At 42.0% G+C, this 27,678-nt stretch overlaps 1 protein-coding gene across 1 annotated transcript in view; it reads right to left on the bottom strand.

Annotated features, from left to right (window-relative positions):
• The window catches only part of vwde (von Willebrand factor D and EGF domains), a 141,401-nt gene that overhangs the window by 89,590 nt on the left and 24,133 nt on the right, over positions 1-27,678 (bottom strand). The window contains exons 2-4 of the mRNA XM_078422030.1: positions 11,081-11,265; positions 6,612-6,843; positions 2,786-2,854 (exon numbers count right to left, since the gene is read on the bottom strand). Coding sequence (XP_078278156.1) covers positions 2,786-2,854; positions 6,612-6,843; positions 11,081-11,265 — 486 coding nt within the window. The remainder of the gene's footprint in view (positions 1-2,785; positions 2,855-6,611; positions 6,844-11,080; positions 11,266-27,678) is intronic.

Here is a 27,678-nt window from a genome sequence, read left to right as displayed (position 1 = left end):
TTGCTATTTCCTATCTCCATCCAAACTGACACTATATCTTGTTCTTCAAAATTATTCATAACTGAACAGATCTCATCAATTTTTATTCCATTTTTCAGAATGTAGGATGTAGACAGTAAGGATAGCATTTCTAGCCCATCCTTAGTTGCCTTCAGAAGATTGTAGTAAGCTAATTCTCGGAACGGTAAAAGGCACTCCCACATTGTTTTTTTAACTGGGAATTCCAGGGCATAGACTGGGCATCATTGAAGGAATCCCAGTATCGGGATGGTCTGTGACTTGGAGAGGAGCTTGTAGATGGTAATAATGGAAATTGTGGAGACCGTTGCAGAGAGATTTGCATCGTCTTTAGCCACAGGTGAACATTCAGAAGACTGATGGTTGCTAATGATATTCCAATATTTAAGAAGGATAGCACGAACAAGCCAGGACACTACAGGCTGGTGAGCCTGAAGTCAGAGGTGGAAAATTTGTTGGAGAGGATTCTTAGAAACAAATATCCATCAACATTTGGATATGCACAGACTGATTAAGGATGGCTAGCATCGCATTGTGCATCGTAAATCATGTCTCACTTATCTGATAGTGTTCTTTTGAAGAGATCATCAAGAGGATTGATGACAGCAGGACAGTGGATGTTGTCTATGTGGACTTCAACAAGTCCCGCATGGTAGACTAGTCTGGAAGATTCGAGCGCATGTAATCAAGGATGAGTTAGCCAAATGGATTCAAAATTGGTTTGACGGAACCGGTGAAAGGGTAGTTGTGGAGGATTATTTTTATGATTGGAGAGCTGTAATTAGTGAAATGCTGCAGGGGTTGCTGCTGGGCCCACTGTTGTTTGGGAACAACATTAATGATTTCAATGACAATGTAGTTAACATTGTTACTAAACTTGCTGATGACACCAACACTGGTGATATTATGAGCAATAAGGAAGTGTATCCAAGTTCACAACAGTATCTAGATCAGTTGGGAAGGTGGGACAAGGAAAGGCAAATGGAATTTAACTCTGAAAAGTGCGAGGTGTTGCAATTTAGAATGTGAAACCAGAGCAGTAAATGGTAGAGCCCTGGAGAGTGTGCAGAATGTAGAGATCTAGGAGTACAGGTGCATGGTTTCCTTAAAGTAGTAAGTAAGGTGGATAGAGTGGTGAAGAGGGCAGTTAGCACCCTCGCTTACACTGGGAAGGGTATTGAGTCAAAAGTTGAGATCTCATAATGCAGCTGTACAAATGTTGGTGAGACCACACTTGGCGTACTGTATGTAGTTCTGGTTACCCAGCTATAGGAAGGTTGCATTAAGATTGAAAGGGTGCAGAATAAGTTCACTAGGATGTTACTTGAGTTACAGGGAGAAATTGGATTGGCTGGGACTTTTTTTCTTTGAAACATAGGACGCTGAGGAGTTACCTTGTTGAGATGTACAAGATCATCAGGGGCTTGGATAAAGTGTGAGCTTAGTCTTTTACTCAAGGCAGACAATTCTAAAACTAGAGGGGATAGTCTTTAGATGAGAGGGGAGAGATTTTAGAAAGACTTCAGGGGCAGAAAAAAGTTGCCACATGAAGCTATAGAAGCAGATACAAAAACCACTTTTAAGAGACTATGCACAAATGAACGGATAGGAAGGGTTTGGAGGAATATGGGCCAAATTACAGGCAAATAAATTAGCCAAGTATACCAACTTGATTTGCATGTTTGTATTTCTCTATGACTCTATTGGAGGAGTTGTTGACTGTGTGGGCAGTAGTCTTATGTTGTTGTCAATGTGATGATGAAATGGGCTGAAAAATGGCAGGTGGAACATGAAATGTGAGGTAATGCCATCGGGAAGTATTAATGAAGCTCGGTCATTCTACATGAATGGCAAGGTTTGAGTGAGTATTGAGGAACAGAGGGAACTTGGCATGCAAACACAAAGATCCTGTGATTAACGTGGCAATGTAGTTGGATAATACGGTTAAGAGGCATTTAAAAAAAAGGCCGTCATTAGCAAGAGCAAGGGAGGCTATGCTCCAGTTTTTTTTTAAAGCATTGGTCAGGATATACCATTAGAGTACTGTGTGCAGTACTGGTCACCACACTATAGGAAAGACGCAATAGCATTAGAAAGGGTGCAGAATAGATTCACCAAAATTAGGCATTTTAGATATGAGGAGAGATTAGAGAGATTATATCTGTTTACCTGGACTGGAGGAAGTTAAGAGGAGACATGATTAAGGTATATAAATTTACAATATACATAGGGATATAGATACTGCAAACATTTCGCCTTGTTGGAGGTGAAGAAAACTAGAGAACATAGATTTAGCATAAGGGGTAAGAGATTTAGAGAGGATCCGAGGGGGACCTTTTCACCCAGAGAGTGATGATTACCTGGGAATCATTGCCTGAGAGAGTGGTTCAAGAAGAGACACTATGGGCAATTGTGTTGTTTAGGCATAGAGTCATGCAGCATAGAAACAGGCCCTTCGGCCCGAATCATCCATTCCAACCAAGATGCCACATAGAAGTTAGTCCCATTTGCCCGCATTGGCCCAGGGTACAGGCCAAATGCTGGAAAGTTGGATAAATATGGATGGGTGCCCACTGGATGATGTATCAATCTGACTCTGATTCTAGTTACAGTAAATGCAGCATGATTGATGACAGGCAAAAGTGCTCACTTATTGTCTCTAAAGTAATTCATGCTTGACTAAAGTAAGCCCTTTGACAAATTCCAAGTTAATATTATGAATGACAAAAAAAACACTAATGTGATAATATGGATGGTCGACATTTACCTCTACAAGCGTTTCCAATTTCTGTCTCCCCTGGACCACAGTTGCTTTTATCTATTGTTTCAGAGATGACTAGGATGGAATTAAATAAATGTTATACTGATTTCAGTTCTACCAAATAGTTGTCATTATTTTTTATTAACTCTTACAGTTTTTGGTCTTCCTTGTCAGACTGTACCAGCATATTCCAGACCATACTGTCCTAATGACACCTCTTTCATCATGTACAGTATAGTTTGATGAGAAATTCATAGCTTACCCATTAGTTTGAGGGCTAAAAGTGATTAATCTAGCTTCACAGTCCCTAATGCAGGTTTCATTAAAGTAAATAGTGGGCCCAATTTTCCACTTGCAGAGATTGGAAATGAAGCAGAATCAAGTGTTTTTTTCTCTAGATAATGCTGCAATCAGTGCTGTTAGATTCCATTTTACCCATTGAGATTAATACTTTGTTTCCTATTACCGTACATGGGCCTTTCAATGACACATTATCAGGAATGGTAGCATTGTAGTTATCTTGCAAGACCAGCAATCTAGATAATGAATATATTGAATATATTGGACCGATGTGTTTTTATGAAAATCCAATATATTCATGGTCACTTCAAGGGATATTTACCTGTTAGTCCAGGTGTAGTTACTTTTTTGAAGAACTTAATTTAATTTCAGAGTACTATTGAAGAGTCCTTGAGGAGAGTAAACCATTTAGCTTATTTAATCAAAATTTAATTCAGAAATAATGTGGCTGGACCTTAACTCTCAACTGAAAAGACTCAAAAAGTTTTATTAAACTGCAGCAAATAAATATTGTTAGTATAAAACTTCTCAACATCAATTAAAATGTCACTGCAGCATATTACATTTGCTGGTGTAATATGCTGAAGCAACATTTTATTTTAGAATAAGCTTCATCTTCACATGGCCCTCCTCCACTGTGCCTTTGTTACAATTGATTCAAACGATTAAGGACAAACCTACAAGCTGAAAACTTAGCAACTGAATTGGGATTGCCAAAGCAGAGTTATATTCCACCATCACCTATAATCTCAAGAGAGGCATGGATATAGAAGTAGTTTTGGTCAACTATCAAAATGCGGCACGGTAGCGCAGCGGTAGAGTTGCTGCTTTACAGCGAATGCAGCGCCGGAGACTCAGGTTCGATCCTGACTACGGGTGCTGCACTGTAAGGAGTTTGTACGTTCTCCCCGTGACCTGCGTGGGTTTTCTCCGAGATCTTCGGTTTCCTCCCACACTCCAAAGACGTACAGGTATGTAGGTTAATTGGCTGGGTAAATGTAAAAATTGTCCCTAGTGGGTGTAGGATAGTGTTAATGTACGGGGATCGCTGGGCGGCACGGACTTGGTGGGCCGAAAAGGCCTGTTTCCGGCTGTATATATATGATATGATATGATAAAATCAAAATGGAAGCAGAATTAATTGAAGATGATAAAAGTTACAAAAGTAATTCTCAGAGACAACAGAATTTTATTTAAGGTGGACATTCCTAAAGGTGTGAATTGAACAGTAATTGAGAAGCAAAGAACTGGAGACAATGGAAATCTGAAATTAAAACAAAATCTACTGGAAATGCTCAGCAGGTGAGGCATCAACTCAAGCCATCCCCTGCAGTGGAGTTAAAATGAACCATGTTAACCGAGGAGTGCCTTTCGTAGGACACTCCAGGCATAACATTGTGACAAATTTGTAGCACCTATCTGAGAGGCCTGCATGTCAATAAAATAGTCATACCATGCCGCTCTTAAAATATAGTGCTGCAGCTAGTACAGCTACTGCCTCGCAGATCAGGTTCAATCCTCACAAAGGGTACTGGAGAAACTGCTCCAGTTTCTTCCCACGTCCCAAAAACATACGTCGGTATGTTAATTGGCCTTTGTAAGTTGTCCATAATGTGCAGGCTAGTGGTAAAATCTTGATGAAGGGAGGTGATGAGAATGTGGGGAAAATGAAAAGTGGGATTAAAAATGGGATTAATGTAGGATTTGTTTCAATGGGAGGTTGATGGCAATGTGGATTTGATAGGCTGAGAAGTCCATTTCCATGCTGTCTCGCTGTGACTCTAAGACCAATGTAAATCCAATTCATACTTCTAAATCTCGAGTCCACCCCGTGGCTCCACAATGCCCCACACCTTTGCTATTGATCTCCGTATCAGTCTCAGCCTCATGTACATGGCAGTGCTACCTCTGATCAGCCTGTGCTTGATCTCCCATGCTCAGTTAGATAGGGTGGAACATTTTAAAAACTAATTGCCATGGGTCTCGCCCTGAAATGTCACCTATCCGTCCTCCAGAAATGCTGCCTGACCAGCTCAGATACTCTATCACTGTGTTCTATGCAAGATTCCACCATCTGCTATTCCTTGAGTGTCTCTCTGCTCCTGATCTCCCTGCTACAACATGCTCATCTCCCCAATCTCAACCAGTTCTAAAATGCCAGTTCAATATTCCCCCCCCCCCCACAAGACAGCAGATGCTAAGTGTACAGACTTTACCACCTAAAACAATACTATTCCAAGATAGGATGAGAGATATTACCAATTATTGACTGAAGAAGGGTCTTGACCCGAAACGTCACCCATTCCCTCTCTCCTAGATGCTGCCTGACCTGCTGAGTTACCCCAGCATTTTGTGATACCTTCGATTTGTACCAGCATCTGCAGTTATTTTCCTACACCAATTATACAAGTGTTTTTTGGATATTTTGGTTTTGTTTGGTGAAGCAGAGGCTCCAGCAAAAGTTCCCCTGAAAAGCCTGCAAAGCTTTGGAAGGAAGAAATTGGAAGCAATTTCAATTTAACGTGCAATTTCAGATATCAATACAATTTTTAAAAGTTAATTAATTCCCTTTGCCAAAAAAAAGTTATCCCAATTTTTTGGAATCACCATTCATTTGCTGGAGACCAATTGTATCACATCTAGCAACAAAGATCTATCTGTAATAAATTTACAGTGGTACTTCGTGAGGCGTCTCCAATGCTGTATAGGGATTGGCATCCATTGAGCCTTGTTTTTGATTTCAACGCCCTACACATCTGAATTTGAGTTTTTTTGGAGGTTACCTTTTGATTTAAAGAGAATGAAATTGGTCTTCAACAGTAAATCAAAACTGATGCAAAGTGAATTGCCAGCACATTTTTTACTGCACACAATTTTGAAATGTATGGAAATACAACTGTAGTGTGATATAAAATAAGCCACCAATTACTTGCGAGCTCTTTTTATCCAGTGTTACTAGCAAGGAGTAATTTCACTTTCATGTCAATTCACTCAGAAAGTGTATGTCTGCAAAGCAAATTATTTCACGTTCAGAACGGATAGATTATTGTCAGTTACTAAAAATATATCACACATACAAAAGAACACAGTGTAATGTCCATGTTTTCACTTAACTATAAAACATCAAAAGCCATAATTGCCCTTCCAAGCAAAGATGCTTTACCACTTTACTGCCTACATATAGGATCTGACACAAATGGATACCAAACACCTAAATCCTCCATCGCAGATTGACCAAGAAAAGTCGTTCAACAATATAAAGTGTGAACAAACTATATAAAATGTAAAATGTCTATTCGGCATAAACCAACTGTGATAAGTAAATCAGCAACACATCAGAATCCAGGATGTCAAAAGCAATGCAATAGAAATATAAATTCTACTTTCGACTCAATGTCAATAATTATTTGCAAAATTCATGAAATAAATTTAATTGTAAGATTTTCAGTTTAGCTCTTAATAAATGTAGCAATTATTAATGCTAAATATTTATCAAGATAGGATGTATGCCTTTTATATGGCATGAACTTACCTTCTGCACAATATCCCATACACCCTTGTGTTGGTTGGAGTAGGTACAGAAAAAAGTCACCGCAGTTTCGGACACTGACTGGAATTCGGAAAAGACAACAGTCCTTTGTTGTACTGAAGAAAAACTGCCATGTTGCACAGGCAGTCAAATGTTTAATCTCTCCAGGCTCAGGCAAAGAATCCGTCTCCCTCAGAGACAACCAGACAGGGGCTTGAGTACCACAATGATTCATCTGAGGTGAAAGATATGTAAAATTATAGGCAATAAGAGGCATTTTTATCCTACCAAAATTAGTGTGATTATTCTATATATGAAATTTTTTTTTGCATTGAATTCAGTGAAGAATGGTTTTGGTTCTGCTAATAATACAAGCTTTTCATTCTTGGGTCAGAATTCCTTCATGAATATTTGCTGCCACAGTTAATTTTCAACTTGAACAAAAATATTTTGTCGTTAATGCCAAACCCACTGAATATGTTTGTTTAATCTATATTCTATATTATATTACTAAAACTCTCATCTTGTATGTATGTTTGTTCCTGAAATACAGCCAAAACAGTACACGATAGCGCAACAATTTAGGGGCACCTTACTCACTATTCGCCTGCGGTGTGCAGTATCAGGTTTCGTTCAAATTGTTGCGCTATTTTAAAAGTAATTCACTTTATAAACTTTATACCGTGAATGGGCACGGCAGCCGTGCCTGCGCAGTAAGATCTAATACTTACGTGTTCATCTTGCGTCACAATGATAAGATGGCTGCCGGATCCGCGTGTGCACAGTTGGGGGAGGGTTGCCGGGCCCGGCGGCAGCGCGCTCAGATAGAATGAAGAGACGGAATTTGTATCCATGCGTGCGCATTTGGAGGAGGGTTGCTGGGCTTGGCGGCAGCGCAACTGCACAGCAGCGCCGCGAGGACCGGCACCCGTCCCGGTGTGCCCCGCGCCTGACCTTCCTACCGTGGTGCATCACGGTGACAGGACAAACATGGGGCAGCGCCTTGCAGCCGCTCTCCTGCTGCTGGCCGCTGCGATGGCCGCCCGGGGCCGGGGTGAGTGGCTCCCTCTCCTCTTTCCTCTCCCCCCTCGCCCGCTTCCGGCACCAGGGGAGACTCCCCGGCTTCCACAGCCTCGGATATACCCTGGGATCTTGCTGTGCGCTTTTGGAGTGGGGAGTGGAGGGTGCTGGTCCAATGCAGGAGAGGTTTGGAGCTCATTGGGGTTGTGGTTCAAATGCACGGGTTATTTGTGTGTAATCTGAGTGGGATGTTGCTATGCATTGCAGGGGAGGGGAATGTAGGAGGGGTGACTGATTCTGGGGGATGAGAAGGGTGTAAGACCAATGCAGGAGGGGTTTGGAGCCGAATGGGGTCGTGGTTCAAATGCAAGGGTTATTTAAGTATAAACTGTTTGATCTTGCTGTGCATTGCAGGGGAGGGGGATGTGGGGGGCTCTGACTGATTCTGGGGGACAGCGGGGGGGGGGGGGGGGGGTGCTAGACCAATGCAGGAGGGGTTTGGAGCCGATTGGGGTTGTGGTTTAAATGCACAGGTTATTTGAGTATAATCTGAGTGGGATCTTACTGTGCATTGCAGGGGAGGGGAATGTGGGGCTTCTGGAATTCAACAAAGAAACTGACAAGTTTCTAAAGAACCTTTAGTACCAACGGGACCCAACGGGTCCACAGGTCGTCTAGTATTCCTTAAACCCTTCACTAAATGCTGGATACTGTCAGCCCCCAATAGGTCATCAGTCATTTATAAAACTGTACTTTCTGGAAAAAGTTTGGGGAAATGAAGTCATCATTCATGCACAGAGGTATACATCCAATGGACCAATTTTCAAAATGAACACCAAAACTAAAATCCAAGTTTTATAAGATCTTTAAGTTTTATAAGATCAGCTAGGATTGCAACATAAAAATCACAACTCTCTTGTATGTAACATTCTTAAAGATGGTTACAAAAAAAAGATATTGAAATAGGCGATATTAGCAGCCTTGAGATGCATAAAGGTGAATAAATTCCTGCGGGCCGGCCTGATCAAGGGCATTATGGGAAGCAAGGGAAGAAATTGTTGAGGCCCTGGAAGAGATTTTATTTTTTCCTTAGCCACATATAAGGTACCAGAAGATTGGAAGGTGACAAATGGTAGGTCTTTATTTAAGAAGCGGTTCAATGATAAGCTGGGAACAGGTTTAACATCGGTGGTGGGAAAGTTACACGAAAGCATTCTGAGAAACGGGATCTACCTCATGTGGAAAGGTAGGGACTGATCAAAAGTAGTGAGCATCACTTTGTGTTGGGAAATTGTGACACACAAATTTGATTAGTTTTTTGAAGAGGTGACCTAGAGGAATAACAGGAGCAGGGTGGTAGATGTTGTTCATGTGGGCTTTATTAGAAAGGCACTTGACAAGGTCCCGCATGGTAAACTGGCCAGGAAGGTGAAATCACATGGGATCCAGGATGAGCTAGCCACATTGGATACCAAACTGGGTTGGTGTTAGTGGTTATAGGGTGACAGTTGATGGTTTTTATCAAATTGTACGCCCGTGACCAGTGTGACGTTGAGATCCTTGCCCTGGTCCACTTTCGTTATTTGTAGTAATGATGCACTTAGCATGGTTAGTAAGTTCGCGGATTATACCAAAATTGGTGACGTGGTTGACCACAAAGAATTTTGTCGAAGGTTATAGTTGGATCTAGATCAACTAAGAAAAATGGGTAAAGGAATAGATGATGGAGCTTAACCCAGACTAATATGAAGTGATGCATTTTACAAAGTTAAACCAGGGTAGGACTTACACAGTACATTTATAGAGCCCTGGAGCATGTTAAAGAACAGAGATTCAGTGGTGCAAAAAAATAGTGTCCAGAATCAGGCAACGCAGGTAGACAAAAGTGGTGAAGAAGGCATTTGGCATGCTTGCCTTATGGGATGTAGCATTAAGTACAAAGGCAGATTTTTTGTTGTTGAAACTGTAGGACATTGGTGAGACCACAGCTGGGATATTCTGTGCATTCCTGGTCACTGCACTATAGGAAGGATGTGATTAAGCTATAGGAGTGCAGAAAAAGTTTGTAAGGATGTGGTCAGGGCCGTGTGGTTACATTACAAGAGGAAACCTGACAGTCTTGGACTGATTTGCATGGAGTGAAGAAGGCAAAAGTTTAGAAGTTTGTAAAATCATGAGGGGCATAGATAAGGTAGATGGTCACAATCTTTTTCCCAGGTTAGGGGGGGTCTACAATTAGTGTCATCGATTTAAGGTGAGAGGAGAATGATTTAAGGAGGAATTGAATTGCAGTTTGAATGGCCTTCTATCGCCCGCGGGGCCTTCCATTGCCCGGCGCGACTCGGCCGCTGGACTTAACATTGCCGGCGCGGCTCGGCCGCGGGACGTTTCAGTGCCCGGTGCGGCTCGGCCGCGGGGCATTCCATCCCCTTGCGGGGGCTGTGCGTGTCGGTCGCCTCGGTACGGGTCGAGCTGCCTGTCCGTGGGCGGTGGGGGGGGGAAGAGAGTGGAAGTTTTGTTGCCTTCCATCACAGTGAGGGGGTGTTTGGAGTCACTGTGATGGATGTTTGTGTTGGGGTCGTGTGTCCTGTGTTCTTTTCTTTTTTGTTGTGTTCTGTGACTGCTGTAATTTCGTTCGGTACCTCGGTACCGAAATGAGCTGCCAACTTGTAGAGGTGGGTACAGTTACTGTGTTTAAAATACACTTGGGCAGGTTCCTGGATAGCAAAGGTTTAGAGGGATATGGGCCAAATGCAAGCAAATACGAGTAGTTCAGGAAGGCTCCTTGGTCAGCATGGATATGTTGGGCCGAAGTGCCTGTTTCTGTGCTGAACATCTCTATGGACTCTTGACAGTTTTGGACCCTGGCATATGCCGAATTGATACATTTTGTTTTTGTTATAGGGCCAGCAGCCTTCAAGTCCCACACTTTAGTTGGAGAAAATGTAGACTACTGCCAATTCCAAAAACGTCCCTAAAAACTAAAATGATAATTTCACCCAAGGTCAAGAAATGAGGCCATGACTCAGGTAGGGTATGGTTCCAATAGTAACCAGTGCTCTCACTGTGTTGGTGCTAAGAACGACAAATTTTAACAGAGGTGAACAAATAACCATTGGATGTAAGCAACTTCTCCTGCCCACAGTTCCTGATTGCTGAAGCCACAAGGATGGTACTAAAATACTCTAACAGATAACATCACTCAGAAGAGAAAATAATTAAAATTGAGCCCATCTGGTTCATTACAATTAGCAAGAATCATTTGGATTCCATTATATGTCATTAAGTCTCCCTAAACTTGGCTAAAGTGGACACATTCTGTATTGCATCTTTCATGCAATAGGACAATTTAATTAAACAACAATATTGTTTATGGACGGTTCAGCATTCTACATGAAAACAGACTCATCTATATGTGTCACACGGTTTGATAATTCTCGAACACTATATACCTCCACACATTTCGTTGGCATTTCTGCAGGTTTATCAAATATCTGAAAACGATACCATCCGGGTGTTAAAGAGTGGTCGCATATCAGCTCCTGTATCGCTGACTGTTGCAACCGAAGTGAATCGAAGTCCACACTTCTGTAGGGGTTCTGAAGGAGCTGGTGACCACCAGGGTAGCACTCGGGAGCTGTCAGGTAACAGGGAGGGAATTAGTACATTTACTGCAACTGTCCAAGCAATTAATTTCTTCTATTCAACACTCAACTTTATTGTTTAATGGTCAGCCAAATAAACAGCAAACAAACAAGAAATATGGATTTAGAATAGTTAACTGAATAAAGAACCTATTTCTGAACTATCTATATACTAAAACTCTCATTTGTTTGTTTGTTCCTGAACTACAGCCAAAATGATACACGATAGCGCGGCAGTTTTAGGCCCACCTTACTCACCGTCGTCCCTTTGGTGCTAGTGGAAGGTTTCATTGAAATCGGTGTTGTATTTTATTCACATTTTAAAGTTTAAATCTATCTCCTTGGGAGGGAGGGGGGAAGAGGGAGTGGGGTGGAGGGAGGGAGGGAGGGGGAGGATAAGGGGGGTTGAGGGGGATGGAGTGGGGGGGAGGGGAAAGGGGGGGAAGGGGGAGGGGAAGGGGGAGGGGAAGGGGGAGGGGAAGAGAGGAGGGGGGGTGGGGATGGAGAGGGGGAGGTGGGGGAGGGGAGGACGGGAGGAGAGGGTGCTGCACCAATGCAGGAGAGGTTTGGGCCCAATGGATCCACTTGGTCTAGTAGATTTTAAATCTGCTGTTTTCTTAAAATAACTAGTATATTTCTGCAACAATTCTTCTTAAATACGAGGGTGGGTGTGAAGGGGAGAGGGTGCGAGAGAGCACGAGAGAGAGAGCATGAGAGAAAGATTGCAATCATGATTCAGTGTTTGGACTGGGGGATTGAATGCTTGTAATGAGAGGGTGTTGGGAGCAATTGCAGAGTCTGATTGGAGAACTGGGTAGCAGAATAGGGCTTGTTTGGTGAATCCGTTTTTGGAGTTATTGTACATCAGCATGCAGATCAAGTGAATAATTAAGTATGTGAGTGGCAATATGAGCACGTTGGGTTGCCATGAGAAGAGGCAAGAAAAGCAACTTACCCGAGCAGGATTCCCACTCCCGCCCAGGGCAGGAACTAGCTCAGAAAGACAGATTATTAAAATGTTTTTCTGAGAGTACCCAATGGTAGAGACATTTCATCATTACCAAAAACACAATTACACAGCCAAAGAAGTGCATTATGCTTTTAACTGTCCACATTAACCCATTGCGTCTCAATATTACCTTTGATCTACCCATCCCTTCTCAACCTTCTTTGCTATTGAAAACAAATTTGTTTTAGCTTTCCGAGCGAGGAAGGTCTCCGATCTGAAATGTTAACTCTGATTCTCCTTCCATAGATGCCACCTGACTCAATTAATATTTCTGGCATTTTGTACTTTCATTTGTAGATTTGCTGTCTCATGAAATCCACAGAATAACTTTAGAACTTTGTCACATACATTGTATTATTAGGTGTGCCATCCACAGGTAAGCTGGTAAACCTTTATGTTATCTTAAAATATCTGATCACACTATTTTAGAGAGAAAAAATAATCTAAGAGCCATGCAAATATTTATTTCTTAATTCATTTTCTTTTCATCTGTTGTTGTTAGCTTCTCATTACTAACTACTGGTGCTTGCAAGATCCTACTGTGCATGAACTACCTATTGCTTTTTCCACATTACAAGTAGGCATTCTTCAAAAGGTACTTGTTCCACTATAAAGCAATTTGTAACATTTTCACGATGAAAAATAACTATGAACTCTCATATTATTTATTTACTGTGTACACTATAAATTAGACTGTTGAAATCCAGTCAAACAGAATGGGTGAGCCTGAAACAGCTAGCCGACACATTTTGCCTCTTGAGCATGAATGTTGTTAAGTATAATTTTGTTTTTAATGAACCATCACAAATTTCTTGAATTACCCATGACACATGTAGAGGGAAAAGCTTGGCCTATAAAAACAAACACAAGAGTGATAAAATATAAATTATAACATTTCAAGCTGTTAAACTCGAAGTTATGCAACAGAACTCAACCAATTAATTATACTCATAAAATCTCTTGTGTCTCTTGCATGTGTCTACATGTGTCATGGGTAATTCAAGAAATTTGTGATGGTTCATTAAAAACAAAATTATACTTAACAACGTTCACTCCCTTGCAAGGAGTGACATAGAATCAGGAGATGTAGAATCAGTATGGATAGAAATGAGGAATTGTAAGGGTAAAAAGACCCTAATGGGAGTTATCTACAGGCCCCCAAACAGTAGCCTCGACATTGGGTGCAAGTTGAATCAAGAGCTAAAATTGGCATGTCGCAAATGTAATGCTACGGTGGTTATGGGGGATTTCAACATGCAGGTAGACTGGGAAAATCAGGTTGGTAATGGACCCCAGGAAAGAGAGTTTGTGGAGTGTCTCCGAGATATATTCTGAGAACAGCTTGTACTGGAGCCTATCAGTGAGAAGGCAATTCTGGACTTAGTGTTGTGTAATGAACCTGATCTGATAAGGGGACTCGTGGTAAAAGAGCCATTAGGAGGCAGTGATCACAATATGATAAGTTTTACTCTACAAATTGAGAGGGAGAAGGGAAAATCGGAAGTGTCAGTATTACAGTATAGCAAAGGGAATTGCAGAGGCATGAAGCAGGAGCTGGCCAGAATTGAATGGAAGGAGGCCCTAGCAGGGAAGACGGTGGAACAGCAATGGCAGGTATTCCTGGGAATAATGCAGAAGTTGCAGGATCAATTTATTCCAAAGAGGAGGAAAGATTCTAAGGGGAGTAAGAGGTACCCGTGGCTGACAAGGGAAGTCAAGGACAGCATAACAATAAAAGAGAAGAAGTACAACATAGCAAAGAAGAGTGGGAAGCCAGAGGATTGGGACTCTTTTAAAGATCAACAGAAGATAACTAAAAAGGCAATACGGGGAGAAAAGATGAGGTACGAGGGTAAGCTAGCCAATAATATAAAGGAGGATAGTAAAAGCTTTTTTAGGTATGTGAAGAGGAAAAAAATAGTCAAGGCAAATGTGGGTCCCTTGAAGGCAGAAGCAGGGGAATTTATTATGGGGAACAAGGAAATGGCAGACGAGTTGAACCGGTACTTTGGATCTGTCTTCACTAAGGAAGATACAAACAATCTCCCAGATGTTTTAGTGGCCAGAGATCCTAGTGTGACGGAGGAACTGAAGGAAATCCACATTAGACAGGAAATTGTGTTGGGTAGACTGATGGGACTAAAGGCTGATAAATCCCCAGGGCCTGGTGGTCTGCATGCAAGGGTACTTAAGGAGGTAGCTCTAGAAATTGTGGACGCATTGGTGATCATTTTTCAATGTTCTATAGATTCAGGATCAGTTCCTGTGGATTGGAGGGTAGCCGGTGGATGTGGTGTACCTTGACTTTCAGAAAGCCTTCAACAAGGTCCCACATAGGAGATTAGTGGGCGAAATTAGAGCACATGGTATTGGAGGTAGGGTACTGACATGGATAGAAAATTGGTTGACAGACAGAAAGCAAAGAGTGGGGATAAATGGGTCCCTTTCAGAATGGCAGGCAGTGACTAGTGGGGTACCGCAAGACTCGGTGCTGGGACCGCAGCTATTTACAATATACATTAATGACTTGGTTGAAGGGATTAAAAGTACCATTAGCAAATTTGCAGATGATACAAAGCTGGGTGGTAGTGTGAACTGTGAGGAAGATGCTATGAGGTTGCAGGGTGACTTGGACAGGTTGTGTAAATGGACGGATGCATGGCAGATGCAGTTTAATGTGGATAAGTGTGTGGTTATCCACTTTGGTGGTAAGAATAGGAAGGCAGATTATTATCTGAATGGTGTCAAGTTAGGAAAAGGGGACGTACAACGAGATCTGGGTGTCCTAGTGCATCAGTCACTGAAAGGAAGCATGCAGGTACAGCAGGCAGTGAAGAAAGCCAATGGAATGTTGGCCTTCATAACACGAGGAGTTGAGTATAGGAGCAAAGAGGCCCTTCTGCAGTTGTACAGGGCCCTAGTGAGACCGCACCTGGAGTACTGTGTGCAGTTTTGGTCTCCAAATTTGAGGAAGGATATTCTTGCTATTGAGGACGTGCAGCGTAGGTTTACCAGGTTGATTCCCGAGATGGCGGGACTGTCATATGTTGAAAGACTGGAGTGACTAGGCTTGTATACACTGGAATTTAGAAGGATGAGAGGGGATCTTATCGAAACATATAAGATTATTAAGGGGTTGGACACGTTAGAGGCAGGAAACATGTTCCCAATGTTGGGGGAGTCCAGAACCAGGGGCCACAGTTTAAAAATATAAGGGGTAGGCCATTTAGAACGGAGATGAGGAAAAACTTTTTCAGTCAGAGAGTTGTAAATCTGTGGAATTCTCTGCCTTAGAAGGCAGTGGAGGCCAATTCTCTGAATGCATTCGAGAGAGCTAGATAGAGCTCTTAAGGATAGCGGAGTCAGGGGGTATGGGGAGAAGGCAGGAACAGGGTACTGATTGAGAATGATCAGCCATGATCACATTGAATGGCAGAGCTGGCTCGAAGGGCCGAATGGCCTACTCCTGCACCTATTGTCTATTATAACAGAATACTATTTGTCAATGTAATCTAAGATTTCAAATCAGAAGTGTAGAAAGAATATTCTCAAGTATTCATGAGCTGAGATGAAGCTTTGTCAGCAGTCTCAAATGGACATAAATGACGCATTATCTTAAAATGTTATTCCAGGTTTCCTGAGAAAGCTATGCCACAATCAATACCAGAAATAAAAACAAATTATCTGGGCATCATCACCTCGTTGTTCTGGCTGCTTTCAGTGTGCAATTTAGGTGTAGAAGTTCCGACGTTAATATATAAGGAGACTTCAAAAGGTACTTCATAGCCTAGAAAGCATTATAGGAAGCCCTGAAAATCATCTGCAAGAGCTGTATTCTTCCTCTCTTCACAAAGCACAGAACTCCTTTTTGATGGGTTCGTTTAACAAAGGGGAAAATAAGATGTGTTTTTTTAAAATGTTTGGTGATCTGGATTCTGGTTGATAGGCGCTAAAATATTTACACTAACCAGACAAACCTGCTTGTCCACAAGTTAATATAAATTATTTATAAAATCACGTTCATAAAGAGTCTCCCTTTTTCTAACAATTACAGCAACTAACATCCCAACACCTTGTTATAAATGTGTGCGGTAGCCAGTCTGAGAAATGACAAGCAGTACGTAACCTTAACCCTATTTGTACTATCATAAGAACAAACCTAATAAATAATCCATTATAGAAGCAAATGCTTTCCTCTCATACTGGTTTACATTCAAGCAGAGCAGCCCGATATGCAATATATTATTGAATAAATCGGTTGAAGATATGCAGCTGGAATGTTAACATGTTCCTTACAGAACAGAATAGCTTTTATTGTCATTCGTTTTACCGAACGAAATTAATTTCCCTGCTCCCAGCAAACAACCACAATTTCCAGCATTCTGTAGAAGCCAGCACTTTATTGCTCCTACTTCAAACTTACTTCATCGGTTGCAAGTATCTCAACATGCATCACTTTCAAGGAAGAATTAGATTAGTAGTTTGGGTCACCTGGCAAAGCACAGAGTATGAGCAAATAGCAGCATTTGTTGGTGGGAATGGAGGAAATGGGTGCAAATTCAGGTGGGGAAAAGGGACGGGAGAAAAGGGAAGAGAGAAGAAATGGAGGGTTGGTTGTAGTTTAGTTACTTAAAATTGGAGAATTCAATGTTTATACCGTTAAGTTGTAAGCTACCCAAGTTACCCATAAGCTACCCATGCGAGGTGCAGTTCCTCCAGTTTGCGTGAAGCCTCATTCTGGCAAAGTGTATGGTCAGTGTGGCAATGGGAAGGGGAGTTAAAATGGCTAGCAACAGGGAACTCCAGCAGGCCTTGGTAATTGATCAAGCGCAAGGGTTCAGAGAAACAGTTGCCTAGTCTCCCTGATGTAAAGGAGGCCACATTGAGAACACTGAATGCAGTAGACGAGGTTAGCGAATGTGCACATGAATGAAGTGTGTTTTGCATTTGTGCAACTCAAAAAGTGTTCAAATGACAATAGGACTCAACCTGTAAATATATTTTAATAACCATCCATCAGCTACCCAGAGTCATACAGCATAGAACTGGGCTCTTCGGCCCAATTTCCCCATGCTGACCAGGATGTCCCTTCTACGCTGGCCTCACCGACCCATATCCCTCTAAACCTTTCCTATCCATGTACCTGTCCAAATGTCTTTTAAATATTGTTATAGTACGTGCCTCAACTATCTCCTCTAGCAGCTTGTTTCATATACTTACCACCCTCCAAGTGTAAAAGTTGGCCCTCAGGTTCCAATTCAATCTTTCCCCTCTCACCTTAAAGCCATGTCTTCTGGTACTTGGTTCCCCTGCACAGAGTGAAAGACTCTGTGCATCCACCCTATCTATTCCCATCATGATCTTATACACTACTAAGATAATCCCTCATCCTCCAGCACTCCAATGAATAAAGTTCCAGCCTGTCTATCCTCTCCCGATAACTTAGGGCCTCAAGTCCTGACAAAATACTCGTAATTCTCTGCACCTCTTCTAGCTTAATGGCATCCTTCCTATAACAGGATAACCAAAACTGAACACAATACTCCAAGTGCAGCCTCACCACTGTCTTGTAGAACTGTGACATAGCATCCCAATTTCTATACTTAATACCCTAACTGACAAAGGCCAGTGTACTGAAAGCCTTCTTGACCACCCTATCTACTTGTGATGCTACTTTCAAGGAACTATGTAGCTGCACTCCTAGATCCATGACAATCCCCAGGGCACTGCCATTCACTGTTCAGGTCCTGAAGGCAGAATTTCTATATTGTATAGAAATTGGGATGTTATGTCACAGTTCTACAAGACATTGGTGAGGCTGCACTTGGAGTACTGTGTTCAGTTTTGGTTATCCTGCTATAGAAAGGATGCCATTAAGCTGGAAGAAGTGCAGAGAATTACAAGTATTTTGTCCGGACTTGAGGCACTAAGTTATCGGGAGAGGTTGGACAGGCTGGAACTTTATTCATTGGAGTGCTGGAGGATGAGGAATTATCTCAGGAGTGTATAAGATCATGATGGGAATAGATAGGGTGGATGCACAGTCTTTCACTCTGTGCAGGGGAACCAAGTACCAGAAGACATGGATTCAAGGTGATAGGGGAAAGATTGAATTGGAACCTGAGGGCCAACTTTTACACTTGGAGGGTGGTAAGATATCGTTAAAAATAATATCTTAGAAATCCAGTTATGTTCATTTAGCATTAAGTTGCATATCAGCCAGGTCTCCACAGATGAGAGAATTCCAGTTTAAAATGCACATTATTAACATGGACAATATATTAAATGAACTAATGTCTTAAGAGTTCTACTATAGCAAGAAAATCCACCACTGCCTATTTGTTCATCAAGTTGTAAATAACTAGAAAAATATTATTTGCTTGCATCAAGCCATTCATGTTTTAATCAGCTGGACCTTAAAATGGAGATACACGGAACTACAGATGTTGGAATCTCGAGAAAAACACAATTTGGTGGAATAACTCAGCGCGTGGAGCAAATGGAGAGGTGATGTTTCTGGTCAGGACCTTTACACTGTAGAAGTGGAAAAAATCTGAAAAAGCAGAGAGGGTGGAACAAAGCCAGCAAATGATTGGTGGATTAAAATGTGATGGATGAGGATGAATATTAAATTTTGATTTTTTGACATGCAGGTGCTTATGCTTGGCTTACATTTTGCTTGAATTCATTTTCATGATCTGGGCATCGCTGGTAAGACCAATAATTAGTGCCTATTTGCCCTTGAGAATGTGGTGTTAGGGTCAGCTTCTTGATCCACTGCAGTTCCTGTAGAGTAAGTGAAAATACAGGCAATCCTGCAATGCTGTGCTGGAAGGAGTTCCAGGATTTAGACTGATTGATGAAGGTCCAGAGACATACTTCCAAGTCAGGCTGCTGTGCAAGTTGGAAGCGACAGGAGCGACTAGGCTTGTATACACTGGAATTTAGAAGGATGAGAGGGGATCTTATCGAAACGTATAAGATTATTAAGGGGTTGGACACGTTAGAGGCAGGAAACATGTTCCCAATGTTGGGGGAGTCCAGAACTAGGGGCCACAGTTTAAGAATAAGGGGTAGGCCATTTAGAACGGAGATGAGGAAAAACTTTCTCAGTCAGAGAGTTGTGAATCTGTGGAATTCTCTGCCTCAGAAGGCAGTAGGGGCCAATTCTCTGAATGCATTCAAGAGAGAGCTAGATAGAGCTCTTATGGATAGCGGAGTCAGGGGGTATGGGGAGAAGGCAGGAACGGGGTACTGATTGAGAATGATCAGCCATGATCACATTGAATGGCGGTGCTGGCTCGAAGGGCCGAATGGCCTACTGCACCTATAGTCTATTGTCTATTGGAAGGGAGCCTGCAGGTGGTGGTCATCAATCCCACTCTGCCCTTGACCCCCTTGGTGGTTTGGGAGGAACTACTGGAATCGCCTTGGTGAGTAACTATAATGTATTTTATAAATGGTACACCCTGAACCAAAGCGCAGTGTTGGTAAAGAGAAAGAATGTTCAGGTAATAAATGATGTGGCAATCACACAGGTGGCTTTGGCTTGGAAGACTTGAGCATTCCATTCCATTCTTGATATATGCCTTGTAGCTACGTTAAAGGTCTATTAATCTAGCATGCTCAGCACTGCTGGTGCCAGACTTGCAGATTTTGCAAACTGATCGATTGTTAATATATTAATCTCTAATACCTTTTTAATATCTTTTCTTTTATAAAGATCATACACAGTAGAATAGTAATGACTGCTTTGTTACAGGGCTGAGGATGCACTCCTACTAAACAGTCCATAATGCGAAGCCACATCACCAATACCGGCATCAAAAACTGAGAAAAATTGTGCTTATCTGTTTGATTCTCTCCCCCTGCGCCACCCCACCCCACCCCCCCCCCCCCATAGAACTTCCGTAAGGGAGACATTTTATTTTGTGCATCGTTTTTTGGGGGTAATGATTTATGAATTCTGTAAAGGATAAATTTCCTTTACTTGAACCCAACATTTGTGCTCCACACCATTTCCAAAGAAGGCAAACACCACACACCTTCTTCACCACCCTGTCCATGGGAACTGCCACATTCAGGGAACTGTGTCTGCAGAGCTCGATCATTTACCGTGTATGCCCTGCCCTGGTTTGAATACCAAAGTGCAGCACCTCGTGCTTGTCAGAATTGAATTCCATTTGCTATTCTTCATCCCACCTTCCCAAATAGTCTATATTTACTTTCACACTTAGATATCCTTCATTATATCATCAATTTTGATATCATCTTCAAATTTACTATCTATGTTAACTACAAATCGATCTACAAATCGCTGATGTAGATAACAAACAATACTGGACCCAGCATTTGTCCCATGGAATTTATGTAATTAGTCCAGTTGAGTTTCTGATTAATAGCAATCCCAGGATATTGGTGGTGGAGGTCTCAGTAATGGTAAAGACACAACGTACTTATAAAAGGTAGTTAGTTTTTCCCTTAATGGAGATGGTCATTACCCACCGTTTATCAACCCATGCCTGAATACTGTCAAGGTCTCGCTAAATGCAGACATGGATCGTTTTGTTTGCAGAGGAGTTAAAATGGAATCGAATTTCATAGAATCATTATAAAGCATCACCACTCTGACTATGTCTTCTAAGGAAGGTCATTGATGAAGCAACCCATAGATAGTAAGATTAAGGACATTTCTCCAAGGATCTCCCTTCAATGACATCCTGTATTGTGGCTGTGATGATTGACCTCTGACAACTACTGCAATATCCATTGTGAAAGGTATGGCTTCAGTCATTGGATTATTTTCTCTTTGATGCTTTTGATTTCAGTTTCACCTTGGTTCCCTGGATGCCATATTCTGTCAAATATTGCTGTGATATCAAAGGCAGTCACCGCAACCACACTCCTAGTTCAGACCAAGGCTGGAACTGACTGGTCTTGGCAAATCTTGGGCCAAATAAGTTACAAGTGTCATTTGAAACCACTGACAATACGTGTTTCCATCACTTTGCTGATGATTGGGAGTTGACTGATTGGGTGATGAATAAATCATACTGAACTTGTTCTGTTAATTATGAACAGGATAAGTCTCAGCAATGTTCTACATGGTAGGTGGATGCCAGTGTTGCAACTGTGCTAGAACAGCTTGGGCTGCCGCCACAGCTAATCCTAAAGCTCAAGTCTTCAGGTCAATAAATAGTATGTTGCCTGGTTCCATTGTCAGTATTTGCAGCTATCTGTTGATATCATGTGGAGACAATCAAAACTTCTGGGATGGTAGGGACCTGAAGAAGCAGCTAAGACGGATCATTTATCTGATGTTTCTGTTTCAGTATTTTCGTTAGCATTCACAAACTGGGCATCACCCAGATGGGGATATTCCTGGTTGAAGCATCCTCTTCCAATTAGCTGTTTAATTGCCTGCCACTATTCACAACCAGCAGTGGTGTGATTGCCGAGTTTTGACATGACCTTTTGGTTGCATAAGCCCTTCTAATGAAATTGGCATTGCATAATGACCTTAAACTCTAACAACTCCGTTTTGCATGTTGGGGGGTAGTCAACATTCACTGCAGAGATCAGAACGCTTATTTCTAGTTAATTACATTGTTAAGATGTGCTTGTTGTGCAGAACTAGAATATCTATTTAATTTCTTATCTAGCAAACATTGTCTTGCTGTTCACAGAAATGTTTATGCTTCCAAATATTTGTGCATTGAATAATTTGCCTATTAAAATATTTTAACCAGAATCAGTTTCATTTATCATTGCATTCCTTTCTGATTTATACTTGAACTAACTCTTCATACTTACTGCAAATTTATTCATGGAAAAGATCACTTTTTTAAAAAAAGTATACAATTTAATTTAAAATTACTTGAGTAGTGAAGTCTTACTTTTGGATGCATGTTCATTTTGTAAATAAGTATTCCTGCTACCAGTTTGCACTTCAATGTGTTGGTGAAATTGCAACAACCTTTGTTGACCATTTTTCCATTAGTTAACTTTCATTTCATATTAAATATTAAAACTCTGTTGTCAGATCCCATGAATTCACCATAATTCACACAATATCTTTGAACTGGCAACATTATAAGCTATCATATTAAATTTTGTAGTTATTTACAGTTCTATAACACAAAATTATTAAATAAAAAGGGGAGAATTCTATTCAAACTATATATAGAACTGTATATATCTACCAACCTATATATTTTAATCATATTGTCATGTTTTACCTTTGTATAGCAAGTTAATTTCAAACTTCCATTATTTGTTTAAATGAAGTTAAAATTGGATTTTGTGTAAGATTTTACATTGCTTCAGCACAGTTGTAAAATCTCATAAAAATATAACAGATAAATAATTATTTTCGAACAAGATTAGGGTTAGGCCAGTGACTCAGGCCAGTGTTGAAATACAGCTTCAAAAGGTTATACGTAATTAACAAGAAAATAAGGAAGCTTAAGGAACATTGAAAATACAAGATCACCTTTGACACAATTTATGGTCTGAACTATTCTGCACTGGTATTGTTGGATCTACTCTGTTGGTACTGAGGAATGCCTGGGGAGGAGCTTCTTAAAAAATACATGCAGGAGCTGGTCAGTCACAGGACTACACAACACACAACTGAACAAAATTAAGAACACAAAAAGTGGTTCCAAAATTTTTGGCTGGTCTTGTTATGATGGATCTCATTTATTTCAAAAATGTGCTTTTGAGGTAAATTGATGGCTAGCCATTTACGTCCCACAAGCAGTTTAGAATAGGATTTTGCTGCAGTATCTCTTTGTGTCAGGAGAACCATAATTTCTTCTGATGGCTCTCTCGACGTGGAGATAGAGGTTCAAATCAGCCAGTCAGTCATTTGGTTGCCTTTGCTCTCGTGTGATGAACCACAGAAACGTCAAGCTGTCAACCAAGATAAAGGTGTACAAAGCAGTCGTACTAACAAACCTTTTGTAGAGCCGAGAGGTTTGGACACCTTACAAGATACACATCAAACCGCTAGAATGTTCCCACACAAGATCTCTGTGGTCACTTGTCAGCATCAAATGGCAGGAAAGGATGACAAACTTAGAAATTCTAGACAACTTAGCCTGATCAGCATCGAGGCCATGAACCTGAGGGATAGCCATGCTAGACAGATCACGTAATCTGCATGGACAGTTCCTGTAATGCCACACCAGCTCCTTTACGCAATTCTTGCAAGGTGCCAACGGAATCAGGGATATCCAAAAACTGATATTATGGAGATTGAAGTACAGATATATCATTGAAATACAATCTATATTTAATTTCCATAATGTATGGAAAACCTCCTCAAACATGGTGGCATACCAGAGGAGTCATCTGCCCAGGGTAGAACAGGCTGGTGTGCTTTCACCAAAAGGACCCGGACAGAGATTCGAACTTAACATTATCTGTTTGCACATTTCCTTCCACCACTCAGCAGAGTTGAAGATCTTCAGTTTTAAAAAAAACAGAATTACAGCGGGCACTCCACTCCCCATTCAGCTCAAATTTCTATGCAACGTTTTACGTATACTGAAATATTACAAAAGGAAATCAACAAACCCTGAAGGCAAAAAGGGCAAAAAAGTATAAGGAGGAAGAATAAGAGGAGAGAGTGGGACATTTGAAGAGAAGGGATTTGACTCAAAGATTTGTAACTGGTATAAGATGTGACGCAGAACTTTTGTACGGTGAAGCACTTCAGAGATTTGAAGATGTAATAAAGGGTCTCCAATTCAAATTCATATCCATAAATCAGAAGAGAATAAAATTGAAGACATGGCATGCTGCTTGCTTAGTTCACTTTAGTTTAGTTTAGAGCTACCGAATGGGAAAAAACCCTTTCAGTCCACAGAGCCTGCGCCGACCAGCGATCACCCCTTACACCCACACGATCCTACAAACTAGGGACAATTTACAATTTTACAGAAGCCAATTAACCTACAAACCTGTACATCTTTGGAATGTGGGAGGAATACGGAGCACCAGAGAAAGCCCACATGGTCACGGGGAGAACGTAAAAACTCCGTACAGACAGCACCCATAGTCAGGATCGAACCTGGGTTTCTGGCGCTGTAAGGCTGCAACTCTACTGCTGCGCCATTGTGCCGCCCCAACGAAACAAAATCATTTAAAAAACTTCATTTTTATATGAGCAAAGAGTCTTTTATTAAATTCAGCACCACAATGTTTGGTGAAACAAGTAGCTGATGAGATTGAATTGCTCAATATTTTTCATATCCTGGAAATTATCTATTAATATCACAACTAATAGCCTTTAATATTTATGACAATTTTGTTAATTACTGCAACCGAAAGATCTAAATCATTGATTCTAATCAGGTTAATGCTTTCACCAAAAGAGCAGACAGTTATGACTTTCCACCCAGAATAAATTAGATAACTAACTACAGTAACTATCTAGCATATTCTCACAAAACTCCTCCATGTTTTTTCTGTTGTCTCCTCAGACTAAATATACAATGAAACCAGATCAGTTTATTCATCTTCATCACATATGAAATAAAACTTGCTTTACTGTTTATTGAATCATCTTCATAGATTTACTTATGACAGTGTTAGCAACAGCATGGCAGTATTAGGAAGGGGAACATTGTTTCACTACAACAATTACTCACAGGTTATATGTATGGTGACTCAGATACATTGTATAAGTCCATCTGCTCGATTCTAATAATATGCTTTACCTTTTAACATCAGAACGCTTCCTACTGTGCCCACATGACATTTCCTACATCTGCCGTCCTCTTGGCCTCTGAACAGAAGTAGCAAACACAATGATTTTACAGTGATTTTATACTGTAAATTCAGACATTTGAGAGATAATAGGTTAAGACCACAAAATCTCATTTCATTTACAGCTCCCACAGATGTAAAAACAAGAGCATGTTTAAGGTATTAGACAAGAAAGGATTTAGAGCAAGATCTCAAGTAAAAATATTATTAGCCAATTGTTTAGCAAATAAATGAGACAGCTTTCTACTTTAACACAAGGTTTACAATTCAGTTTCCTTTAATGAAAATCAGCAATTTAACAAAATAGATGTCTACCTGATAGATTATATACCTAATATAATCAAGGGTGAAATCTATATATTACTAAAACTCTGTGTTCGTTTGCTTCCCCCTTTGTTTGTTTGTTTGTTCCTCCCAGATGATCATGCCTTATTTTTGTGCCCCCGTTACATTATAGTACAACAATTTTAGGCCCACCTTACTCACCTTTGTCCTGGGGACACCTTCATGCAAGTTTCATTCAAATTGGTCTTATATTTTTAAAGTTATAGACACTTGAAAGTTTAAAAATTACATATTCAACTTACGGTGGCCATCTTCAGCATTCAACGTCACAATGGGACCCGCCAGAGTGATGGGAGTGGCGGCCAATGGGGGGGGGGGGAGGGACCATGAGCTGCCGTTAACTTTAATGGATGCGCTCCTCCCCTCACTGGGAGGACTGGCGCCGTGCCCACGTGCCCACGTGCCTAAACTTCCTCCCGTGGTGCAGCGCGGTGGCAGAGGGTTCAACAAGATGGCCGTCGCCGCCGTTCTCTGCGGGTCCACGGCTCGCTCTGGCTGCAGCGCTGGCGGCATGGGGGCGAGATGAGTGGCTCCTTCTCCCTTTCCCTCTCCCCCCTCGCCTTCCCACGGCCCCGGGGACACTCCCCGCCCAGCAACGGGCTTCGTCAGTTGGGGAGGGTTGCCAGCCCTGCAGGTGTGTGTGTGTGTGTGTGTGTGTGTGTGTGTGTGTGTGTGTGTGTGTGTGTGTGTGTGCTGCACTGCCCGCCGGGAGGTGTAGTCCCCGCTCCCGACCGGCCCCAGCGCCCCGGACCATCACCGATTATAAAAGGGAGGTCGAGGGGAGATGGATTGGGTGAGTGGGGGTAGCGAGGGGAAGGAGGGGGAAAGGGGGAAGGGAGGGGGAGGGGGGGGAGTGCCAGAGAACCCGTAAGTGTGGGGGGGGGGGGTGACGGGAGGAGGGGGGGATAAGGGGGGTTGAGGGGGGATGGAGTGGGTGAATGGGGGGGAGGAGGGGGAGATAAGGGGGGGTTCAGGGGGATGGAGTGGGTGAGTGAGGGGAGGGGAAGGGGGGAGTGGGGGAGGAGATGGGCGCTAAACCAATGCAGGAGAGATTTGGAGGGTTGAGGGGTGATGCAGTGGGTGAGTGTGTGAGGGAGGGGGGTGAGGGGAGGGAGGGATAAGGGTGATTGAGGAGGGATGGAGTGGGTGAGTGGATGAGGGGGACAGGAGGAGGGGGGTTGAAAGGGGATGCAGTGCGTGTGGAGGGTGGAGATAAAGTGTATTATGGGGGGATCGAGTGGGTGAGTGGGGGGGGAGAGAAGAGGGGATAAGGGGGGTTGAGGGGCAGAAACGGTGGTTGGGGGGGGGGGAGGTAGGGAGGGGGGAGTGGAGGAGGAAAGGGTGCTGGACCAATACAGGAGAGGTTTGGGCTAGTTAATTATTATAATTTGATGACAGCTACCTGATCTAATACTTATCTGAATTTATGGCACTACGCCCTGAAGAATATTTGCCTTTCATTAAACATCAGAAAAGGCATATAATTTAATTATTATCACTGCCATTTGACATATGTTGGAAATGTCATGTGGGTACAGTAGGAAGTGTTCTTGTACACTGCTATTTGTGGAAGCTGGCATTGTGTTTGCTGTTAATAAGATTCTGGATCTTTGAAGAAATTCTTCTCTCTCCGACGAGAGTTCTGCGATATCCTCTCCCACTGCTCCCCCTCTGTGATTCCTCCTGCTCTCCAACTCTACGACCAAGTTTTAATCTCTCTACATCATCGTCTATATCTCTCATTTCCCTTTTCCCTAAATAGTCTAAAGAAGGGTCTTGACCCAAAACATCACCCATTCATTCCCTCCAGAGATGCTGCCTGTCCCACTGAGTCACTCCAGCTTTTTTTGTGTATCTTCGGTTTAAACCAGCATCTGCATTTTCATCCTACACATTTTGTCTGCTACACTGCAAAATCTCCTCAAGGTATGTCTACTTTGAAGAGGATCTCCTCCTCTCTCCGACGAGAGTTCTGCAACATCCTCTCTCACTGCTCCCCCTCTGTGATTCCTCCTGATCTCCGACTCTACAACCACATTTTAATCTCTCTACATCATCGTCTATATCTCTCGTTTTCCTTTTCCCGAACTAGTCTGAAGAAGGGTCTCGACCCAAAACGTCCCCCATTACTTCTCTTCAGAGATGCTGCCTGTCCCGCTGAGTTACTCCAGCTTTTTGCATCTATCTTCTGGATTTCACGGTTATTCTCATCAAAATGTCCTGGCGTTTCCCGATGAAGTAAAAAATCTCTTCAGTTGCTAATTATTTCAGTGCAGCC

Source organism: Rhinoraja longicauda, chromosome 2, assembly GCF_053455715.1.
Source record: "Rhinoraja longicauda isolate Sanriku21f chromosome 2, sRhiLon1.1, whole genome shotgun sequence".
In the NCBI taxonomy this organism is placed as follows: Eukaryota; Metazoa; Chordata; class Chondrichthyes; order Rajiformes; family Arhynchobatidae; genus Rhinoraja; species Rhinoraja longicauda.
The sequence above is the reverse complement of the archived record's forward strand: the minus strand, read 5'-3'. Positions and strand labels throughout refer to the sequence as shown.